This window comes from Anomaloglossus baeobatrachus, chromosome 11 (assembly GCF_048569485.1).
Source record: "Anomaloglossus baeobatrachus isolate aAnoBae1 chromosome 11, aAnoBae1.hap1, whole genome shotgun sequence".
Taxonomy (NCBI): Eukaryota; Metazoa; Chordata; class Amphibia; order Anura; family Aromobatidae; genus Anomaloglossus; species Anomaloglossus baeobatrachus.
Window position 1 is genome coordinate 176,794,029 of NC_134363.1, and position 10,805 is coordinate 176,804,833.

At 49.4% G+C, this 10,805-nt stretch overlaps 1 protein-coding gene across 1 annotated transcript; it reads left to right on the top strand.

Moving 5' to 3' along the window:
* Positions 1-456: 456 nt before the first annotated feature.
* Positions 457-9,858, top strand: LOC142256318 (uncharacterized). Its single transcript, XM_075327944.1, has 6 exons — positions 457-530; positions 7,621-7,695; positions 7,794-7,877; positions 7,958-8,171; positions 8,252-8,408; positions 8,520-9,858. Exons 1-6 carry the CDS (start codon positions 486-488, stop codon positions 9,763-9,765), a joined length of 1,821 nt encoding a protein of 606 aa, XP_075184059.1. The 5' UTR covers positions 457-485; the 3' UTR covers positions 9,766-9,858.
* Positions 9,859-10,805: the final 947 nt, after the last annotated feature.

Below are 10,805 nucleotides of genomic sequence, written 5' to 3' on the forward strand. Positions count from 1 at the left end.
GAAATTGAGCCTTTAAAACTTTACATCTGTGGTCTAATATAATATAAATATATATATATAAAAAAAATATATTATAATATGTGGAGTCTTATGGATTTAAAGTGGTAAGGAGGGTATTTACTGTCCAATGGTGTTTGCAAGGTACTGTTTGGGTGTGTTATGTTTGATTTTTTGGGGGAAATCCTGGAGGGGGAGGGTTATTTTTGCTTGCACATCGCACATATCTAAAACCTTTTAATTACAGGGGGGAATGGTTTAGCATGTTACCAAGATAGTTAACATTTTTTTGTTTGGTAGGCATAGGGGGATTTTTTTTTTGGGGGGGGGAGGGAGGGGTTGAAATCCTAAAGGGTATGGAGCTACCTTTTTATTTTCTAAATCTGCGTACAACACAGAAAAAATCTTAGTATAATTAGCTACAATCGTGTTTATTTCTTGCAGAAAGTTGCCTGGTCCACCAGCGACGCGGCCAGCCGGTCTCAAATATGTCTTCTTCTGGGAGCCCTCCCTCACGTCGTGTGCGAACAGAGGTAATTTTTTATTTATTTATTTATTTTATTTTTTTGTGATAACTTTTATATGCATTAATTTTATATTTTTTTTTTTTATAACATTTTCTGTTCACAACTTTACATGCATTAATTTTTATTTTTTTGTGATAACATTTTCTGTACACAACTTTATATGCATTATTTTTTTTATAACATTTTCTGTACACAACTTTATATGCATTAATTTTATTTTTATTTTTTTTTATAACATTTTCTGTACACAACTTTATATGCATTAATTTTATTTATTTTTTTTATAACAACTTTATATGCATTAATTTTATTTTTTTATAACATTTTCTGTACACAACTTTATATGCATTAATTTTATTTTTTATTTTTTTTTTATAACATTTTCTGTACACAACTTTATATGCATTAATTTTATTTTTTATTTTTTTTTTTATAACATTTTCTGTACACAACTTTATATGCATTAATTTTATTTATTTTTTTTATAACAACTTTATATGCATTAATTTTATTTTTTTATAACATTTTCTGTACACAACTTTATATGCATTAATTTTATTTTTTATTTTTTTTTTATAACATTTTCTGTACACAACTTTATATGCATTAATTTTATTTTTTATTTTTTTTTTTATAACATTTTCTGTACACAACTTTATATGCATTAATTTTATTTTTTTATAACATTTTCTGTACACAACTTTATATGCATTAATTTTATTTTTTATTTTTTTTTTATAACATTTTCTGTACACAACTTTATATGCATTAATTTTATTTTTTATTTTTTTTTTTATAACATTTTCTGTACACAACTTTATATGCATTAATTTTATTTATTTTTTTTATAACAACTTTATATGCATTAATTTTATTTTTTTATAACATTTTCTGTACACAACTTTATATGCATTAATTTTATTTTTTATTTTTTTTTTATAACATTTTCTGTACACAACTTTATATGCATTAATTTTATTTTTTATTTTTTTTTTTATAACATTTTCTGTACACAACTTTATATGCATTAATTTTATTTTTCTTTGTCGCTCTATTGGGAGACCCAGACAATTGGGTGTATAGGCTATGCCTCCGGAGGCCGCACAAAGTATTACACTCAAAAGTGTTAAGCCCCTCCCCTTCTGCCTATACACCCCCCGTGCTCCCACGGGCTCCTCAGTTTTTTTGCTTTGTGCGAAGGAGGTCAGACACGCACGCACAGCTCCACAGATTGGTCAGCAGCAGCTGCTGACCATGTCGGATGGAAGAAAAGTGGGCCCATATAGGGCCCCCAGCATGCTCCCTTCTCACCCCACTCTTGTCGGCGGTGTTGTAAGGTTGAGGTATCCATTGCGGGTACGGAGGCTGGAGCCCACATGCTGTTTTCCTTCCCCATCCCCCTCAGGGCTCTGGTGGAAGTGGGATCCTATCGGTCTCCAGGCACTGAGACCGTGCTTCATCCACAACTCCTGTGGAGCCTGCTGGATAGGAGCCGGGTATCGTTCAGGGACATGGCCCTGCTACTTGGAGGTACTCTGTGTCCCCGTGGGGACCACGCACAGCAACACTCCAGCTTTGCTGGGTGTGCTAGTGCACCGGGGACCGCGGCGCTGACCGGGTTAATATGTGCCATTACACACTCAGCGTTGCTGAGTGTGTTTATGTATAGGGACTGCCGCACTGACCGCCGCTGCCATGGAAACACTGCGGCGCGGCTGGGACTTGTAGTGCGCCGGGGACTTCCACGCCGGCCGCGCTTTTACGGCGGCCGCGTTTATTACTAGAGTCCCCGGCTTTTTGCGGCCTAGTTTCCTTTCCTCCCGCCCATAGCCCTGACAGGCAGGGGAAGGGCGGGACGCTGCACAGAACGAGCAGCACTGAGGGCTGGAGCATGCTTTGCATACTCCACTCCCCTCACTGTGCACAGTGCAGGCACCAGTTCCCGCTCTTTCTGGGTCACGCCCACGGCTCCCTCCTCTCCTCAGGACGCATTCCTGTCAGCTCCTCGGACGCTGCAGAGGGGGACAAAATCTGGGAGACCCAGGCAGGGACTCTGGTGGCCTCACAACCGCTTTAAGCGGGTGGTAAGCAGCACCTGTGGTGCTAGCCCCATTGTGCAGTAGTGTAACATTATATGTTTATTTTACACTGTATGGTGCACAGTTGATTTCTGGCTATATACCCTATTGTGTTACTCAGGGAAGATAATAGCATGGCGCCCACGAAAGGCAGGGGTGCCAAAACACAGGCTTTTTATGCTGCCTGCGCCGCATGTACGACCCCGCTACCGGCAGGTTCCACTGACCCTCATTGTGTGCACTGTTCGGCCCCTGTGGCTCTTACTCAGCCAGAGCCTCTGATAGGGGGGGCCCAGGGGGAGCCACCTGCTAACACTGTTCAGGTGACAGGGACGGAGTTTGCAAAACTCTCTGAGACTATGGCTAAGATACTAGAAGCCTTGCAGTCCAGACCAGTATCTCAGCACAGGGACTCTGTTGAATCTTTGTCCCCTGGCCCACCTCAGCTGGACCAACAATGTCCTCCCGGGGTATCTCATGGATCCCAAGCTGAGGGTTCTGACACAGACCCCAGCCCCAGACCGACTAAGCGAGCTTGCTTAGATTTTCCCTCGACATCCTCATATTGTTCAGGGTCTCAGCGAGGGGAATCGCTGGTTGATGACGCGGAAGTAGCTGATCAGGATTCTGATCCTGAGGCCGCTCTCAATCTTGATACTCCGGACGGGGACGCCATAGTGAACGACCTTATTGCGTCCATCAATCGTATGTTGGATATTTCTCCCTCAGCTCCTCCGGTGGAGGAGTCAGCTTCCCAGCAGGAGAAATTCCGTTTCAGGTTTCCCAAGCGTACACCGAGTATGTTTCTGGACCACTCTGATTTCAGAGAGGCAGTCCAGAATCACCATGCTTGTCCAGATAAGCGTTTTTCTAAGCGCCTTAAGGATACACGTTATCCCTTTCCCCCTGACGTGGTCAAAAGTTGGGCTCAGTGTCCCAAAGTGGATCCTCCAATCTCCAGACTGGCAGCTAGATCCATACTTGCAGTGGAAGATGGGGCTTCACTCAAAGATGCCACTGACAGGCAGATGGAGCTCTGGTTGAAATCCATCTATGAAGCTATCGGCGCTTCTTTTGCCCCAGCATTCGCAGCCGTATGGGCGCTACAAGCTATCTCAGCAGGTCAAGCGCAAATTGACGCAGCCACACGCACGTCCGCGCTACAGGTGGCGTCCATAACCACTCAGACGTCGGCATTTGCGTCTTACGCTATTAATGCTGTCCTGGACTCTGCGAGCCGTACGGCGGTTGCAGCCGCCAATTCGGTGGTACTCCGCAGGGCCTTGTGGCTACGGGAATGGAAGGCAGATTCTGTTTCCAAAAAGCGCTTAACCAGTTTGCCAATTTCTGGCGAACGATTGTTTGGCGAGCGTTTGGATGAAATCATCAAACAATCCAAGGGAAAGGATACATCCTTACCCCAGCCCAAACCGAACATACCCCAACAGAGGAAGGGGCAGTCGAGGTTTCGGTCCTTTCGGGGCGCGGGCAGGTCCCAATTCTCCTCGTCCAAAAGGCCTCAGAAAGATCAAAGGAACTCTGATGCATGGCGGTCTAAGTCACGTCCTAAACAGACCACCGGAGGTGCCGCTACCAAAGCGGCTTCCTCATGACTTTCGGCATCCTCACTCCGCATCCTCGGTCGGTGGCAGGCTCTCCCGCTTTTGCGACACCTGGCTGCCACGGGTAAAAGACCGTTGGGTGAGAGACATTCTGTCTCACGGTTACAAGATAGAGTTCACCTCTCGTCCCCCGACTCGATTCTTCAGGGCATCCCCGCCTCCCGAGCGAGCCGAGGCTCTTCTGCAGGCGCTGGGCATTCTGAAGGCAGAAGGAGTGGTGGTCCCTGTTCCTCTTCAGCAACAGGGCCACGGTTTTTACTCCAACTTGTTTGTGGTCCCAAGGAAGGACGGGTCTTTCCGACCTGTCCTGGACCTGAAACTTCTCAACAAACACGTAAAGACCAGGCGGTTCCGGATGGAATCCCTCCGCTCCCTCATCGCCTCAATGTCCCAGGGAGATTTCCTTGCATCGATCGATATCAAAGATGCTTATCTCCACGTACAGATTGCTCCAGAGCACCAGCGCTTCTTGCGCTTCGCCATAGGGAACGAACACCTGCAGTTTGTGGCACTGCCGTTCGGCCTGGCAACAGCCCCACGGGTTTTCACCAAGGTTATGGCTACTGTAGTAGCGGTCCTCCACTCTCAGGGTCACTCGGTGATCCCGTACTTGGACGATCTGTTGATCAAGGCACCCTCTCTAGAGGCATGCCAACACAGCCTCGACGCTACCCTGGAGACTCTCCAGAGTTTCGGGTGGATCATCAATTTTCCAAAGTCAAATCTGACACCGGCCCAATCGCTGACATACCTTGGCATGGAGTTTCATACCCTCTCAGCGATAGTGAAGCTTCCGCTGATCAAGCAGCGGTCACTACAGACAGGGGTACAATCTCTCCTTCAAGGTCGGTCACACACCTTGAGGCGCCTCATGCACTTCCTGGGGAAGATGGTGGCAGCAATGGAGGCAGTTCCTTTCGCGCAGTTTCACCTGCGTCCTCTTCAATGGGACATCCTACGCAAATGGGACAGGAAGCCGACGTCCCTCGACAGGAACGTCTCCCTCTCGCAGGCGACCAAAGCTTCCCTTCGGTGGTGGCTTCTTCCCACTTCATTATCGAAAGGGAAATCCTTCCTACCCCCATCCTGGGAGGTGGTCACGACGGACGCGAGTCTGTCAGGGTGGGGAGCGGTTTTTCTCCACCACAGGGCTCAGGGTACGTGGACCCAGCAAGAGTCCTCGCTTCAGATAAATGTTCTGGAAATACGGGCAGTGTATCTTGCCCTGAAAGCGTTCCAGCAGTGGCTGGAAGGCAAGCAGATCAGAATTCAGTCAGACAATTCCACATACATCAACCACCAGGGCGGCACACGCAGTCGGCAAGCCTTCCAGGAAGTCCGGCGGATTCTGCTGTGGGTGGAAGCCACGGCCTCCACCATCTCCGCAGTTCACATTCCAGGCGTGGAAAACTGGGAAGCAGATTATCTCAGTCGCCAGGGCATGGACGCAGGGGAATGGTCCCTTCACCCGGACGTGTTTCAGGAGATCTGTTGCCGCTGGGGGATGCCGGACGTCGACCTCATGGCGTCCCGGCACAACAACAAGGTACCGGCGTTCATGGCACGGTCTCAAGATCCCAGAGCTCTGGCGGCAGACGCCTTAGTTCAGGATTGGTCGCAGTTTCAGCTCCCTTATGTGTTTCCTCCGCTGGCACTGTTGCCCAGAGTGTTACGCAAGATCAGGGCCGACTGCCGCCGCGTCATCCTCGTCGCTCCAGACTGGCCGAGGCGGTCGTGGTACCCGGATCTGTGGCATCTCACGGTCGGCCAACCGTGGGCACTACCAGACCGACCAGACTTGCTATCTCAAGGGCCGTTTTTCCATCTGAATTCTGCGGCCCTCAACCTGACTGTGTGGCCATTGAGTCCTGGATCCTAGCGTCCTCAGGGTTATCTCAAGACGTCATTGCCACTATGAGACAAGCTAGGAAACCAACGTCCGCCAAGATCTACCACAGGACGTGGAAAATTTTCCTGTCATGGTGCTCTGCTCAGGGTATTTCTCCCTGGCCTTTTGCCTTGCCCACTTTTCTGTCCTTCCTTCAATCTGGACTGGAAAAGGGTTTGTCGCTCGGCTCCCTTAAGGGACAAGTCTCAGCGCTCTCTGTGTTTTTCCAGAAGCGCCTAGCCAGACTTCCACAGGTACGCACGTTCCTGCAGGGGGTTTGTCACATCGTCCCTCCTTACAAGCGGCCGTTAGAACCCTGGGATCTGAACAGGGTGCTGATGGTTCTTCATAAACCACCATTCGAGCCAATGAGGGATATTTGTCTCTCACGCCTTTCGCAGAAAGTGGTTTTTCTAGTAGCAGTCACTTCACTTCGCAGAGTGTCTGAGCTAGCTGCACTGTCATGCAAAGCTCCCTTCCTGGTGTTTCACCAGGACAAGGTGGTTCTGCGTCCGGTTCCGGAATTTCTCCCTAAGGTGGTATCCCCCTTTCATCTCAATCAGGATATCTCCTTACCTTCTTTTTGTCCTCATCCAGTTCACCAATGTGAAAAGGATTTGCACTTGTTAGATCTGGTGAGAGCACTCAGACTCTACATTTCTCGTACGGCGCCCCTGCGCCGCTCGGATGCACTCTTTGTCCTTGTCGCTGGCCAGCGTAAAGGGTCACAGGCTTCCAAATCAACCCTGGCTCGGTGGATCAAGGAGCCAATTATCGAAGCTTACCGTTCGGCTGGGCTTCCGGTTCCCTCAGGGCTGAAGGCCCATTCTACCAGAGCCGTGGGCGCGTCCTGGGCTTTGAGGCACCAGGCTACGGCTCAGCAGGTGTGTCAGGCGGCTACCTGGTCGAGCCTGCACACTTTCACGAAGCACTATCAGGTGCATACCTATGCTTCGGCGGATGCCAGCCTAGGTAGACGAGTCCTTCAGGCGGCGATTGCGCACCTGTAGGAAGAGGCCGTTTTACGGCTCTCTTACGAGGTATTATTTTACCCACCCAGGGACTGCTTTTGGACGTCCCAATTGTCTGGGTCTCCCAATAGAGCGACAAAGAAGAAGGGAATTTTGTTTACTTACCGTAAATTCCTTTTCTTCTAGCTCTAATTGGGAGACCCAGCGCCCGCCCCTGTTTTTGTGTACACATGTTGTTCATGTTGAATGGTTTCAGTTCTCCGATATTCCTTCGGATTGAAGTTACTTTAAACCAGTTTATAATTCTTTTTCCTCCTTCTTGCTTTTGCACCAAAACTGAGGAGCCCGTGGGAGCACGGGGGGTGTATAGGCAGAAGGGGAGGGGCTTAACACTTTTGAGTGTAATACTTTGTGCGGCCTCCGGAGGCATAGCCTATACACCCAATTGTCTGGGTCTCCCAATTAGAGCTAGAAGAAAAGGAATTTACGGTAAGTAAACAAAATTCCCTTCTTTTTTGTTTTTTATTTTTTTAACAGGAAGCTGCAGCATCAGAGCGGCTCTCAGAAGGAGACGGACGGGGTGGAGAGAGGCCCGGAGCGGGCGCGCACAGTGTAAGATGCATCGCAGACATCACAGTATAACCAACACCTAAGCCGACATCCAAGCACATAATGTTTATTTTTTATTTATTTTTTTTTTTTTTTTATAGTCTTCCAATTCTAGGGCTGAACATAGAGGTCCTCACAGCGCCTCCCAGGGTCGTCGGCGTGAGCATTGGGGCGGTCAGCAGAGAGTAAGTGGTTGGGGGTTTTTTTGTTTTTGTTTTTTTTTTCAACTTGAGTGTAATATTTTTGTTTTTGTCTTTTTTAACAGGCTTCACAGTGTGCTCCCGACTCTGACGGTGAGGGGGCAGGAGGTCTAGACATTGACCTCCTCATCGATGTAGTCCGAGAGCGGGAGCCGCTGTGGGACATGGGGGACAGTCGCCACGGTAATGTTGTTGTGACGCGTCGGCTCTGGGAGGAAGTGTGCCACCAGGTGGTTGAAGGTTGGGAGGACCTCGGTGCTCGGGCCCAGAATCAAGCGCGTAAGTATTCACGGTTCAGTAGGTTATGTTGCGGGATGTAATGTGTCGGATACTAACCAGTTTGTGCTTTCTTTATACAGGGGACAGAGTTATCAGGCGGTGGCGGTCACTCAGGGATCGCTTCAAGAAGGAGATCAATAAAGAGATGCTGGCCCCGAGAGGATCCGGAGGACGCAGATCCAAGTACAAGCACGCCCGAGCCCTGTCGTTCCTCCGGACAACTATGGTGTGCAGAAGGTAAATATTCCACACATTTAATAAGTAAAAATGTTTACTTTTTTAGCTTTCAGCCAGGGCCAAGTAATAGCAATATATTAATTACAATTTTTTTTTTTCTTTCTACCCCAGCACCGTCAGTAGCACTCGGGGGCCAGCGGCGTCCAACCCTTCTGGAGCGATTCCACAGGAGTCCGCCACCGGGGACCACTTCGACAGACCCCACCCATCTGCACCTTCCCTGCCTTCCCTCACATCTGGTCCCTCAGTCCCTTCCACCAGCGCTGGAGCATCTCGGCAGACCTCGCTACATGAAGCTGCTGGTGACGAGGTAGCGTTCCCTGTACCCCACCCCTCTGACCCTGCTGACACCTATAGAGCACCCTTGGGTTCTGGGCGGCAGAGCCAGAGGGGTCAGGAGAGGAGCTATGCGCCCGAGTTCTTGCACCTAAATGCATCCTTCCTGAACACCCTAAAACTGTTCTCCGAGCAAATAAGTGCTGGATTCAGCCTCCTGCAGAACAGAATGCTCCAACTGAGCACGCGTCTGGATAGGATGCTTCTAGATGCAAGAAAATCGCCCAATCACTCCTTTTTCCAGGCCGTAGTCGAGCGCATGGAGAAGCTGTCTCCTGACCAGCAGATGCATGTAATGCAAGCCTGCCTGTGTGCTCTAGCGCAAGTTAGCTCCCAACCCTCTCCACCCACCCCGGTAGTTCATCCCCAACCTGCCCCGTTTCAGCATCCAGCCACTGTCCCGCCTCCTCCTCCTGCCCAGTACCAGCAAGCTGCCCCCCCTCCAGCCACTGCCCAGTACCAGCAACCTCCCCCCCCTCCAGCCACTGTCCAGTACCAGCAACCTGCCCAGTACCAGCAACCGGCCCAGTACCAGCAACCGGCCCAGTACCAGCAACCTGCCCCCCCTCCAGCAACCTGCCCAGTACCAGCAACCTGCCCAGTACCAGCAACCTGCCCAGTACCAGCAACCTGCCCCCCCTCCAGCCACTGCCCAGTACCAGCAACCTGCCCAGTACCAGCAACCTGCTCAGTACCAGCAACCTGCTCAGTACCAGCAACCTGCCCCCCCTCCAGCCACTGTCCAGTACCAGCAACCTGCCCCCCCTCCAGCCACTGTCCAGTACCAGCAACCTGCCCAGTACCAGCACCCTGCCCCGTACCAGTTCCCAACCACAGCACCTGTGCCTCCACTCCCTGCCCACTACCACCAGTCTCCTTCCACACCCATCATGCCCCAAATACAACCCTCTTCTCCACCCACCACCTCTTCTGTCTCCCAATCCCTCCACTCCACCCCTCAAACCTTACCAAATCCCATCCCATCCCCCGTTTTTTTTCTCCAGCACGTCACCTTCTGTAAGTTCTGCTCCTTCACCACCACAATCCGCCCTCCATACTCCCACCGTCGCAGTGGTCCGCTCTGTCGGCCCCTCCAGCACGATCTCCACTCCAAACTCTCTTCATTTACAATAAGTTAACAAATTAAAAAAAAAAAATATTTTGGTAAAAAGCTTTATCTTTCATTTATTTAATAAGGTACAAAACTTTAGTTAACCTCTTCACGACCGGCTGATTTTTCGCTTTCCGTTTTTTTTGGGGTTTTTTCGCCATTCTTCTTCCGAGTGACGTAACTTTATTTTTTCAGTCAATATGGTCATGCGAGGGCTCATTTTTTGCGGAATGAGCTGTACTTTTAAAATGAAACAATAAGTTTTACCATACAGTGTACTGGAATAACTATAAGGCTAAGTTCACATTTTCGTTGTTTTGCATCAGTCACAATCCGTAGCCTTGAGGAATTACGGTATCCTGCAAAATATTTTGCAGGAATCCTGTTTTTTCCCCCATAGGCTTCTATTAGTGACGGATTGTGACTGATGATGCTGCGTTGCATCCGCTGCGTCGCGGTCAGTCGTTTTTTAACTGACCGCCGGGCGGGAGCAACGCAGCCTGTAACGTTTTTTGAGCAGTGCGATCCGTAGGATTTTGCTGCGTATATGCGCTCTCTGGCTCCCTGCACACGTAACCAGGATAAACATCGTGTAACCAAGCAATGCGCTTTGGTTAGTTACCCGATATTTACAGTGGTTACGGGTGCAGGGAGCTCGCACTAAGCGGTGTATGCTGGTAACCAAGATAAATATTGGGTAACCAAGCAAAAAGTGCTTTGCTTTTAGTTACCCGATATTTACCCTGGATACAGTGTGCAAGGAGGCCGACACTTCCCCACTCGGCTCCGCCCCCTCCCGCATGTGTACACAAATGACACACACTCACACTCCCACACACTCACTCACTTGTCCCCAGCCCTGCAGTCCCCGCGGTACTGACGTCCTCAGCTCCACGGCCCCGCTTGGCTCTGCCCCCTTGCGCTCCGCCCCCCCTCGCGCTCCGCATGTA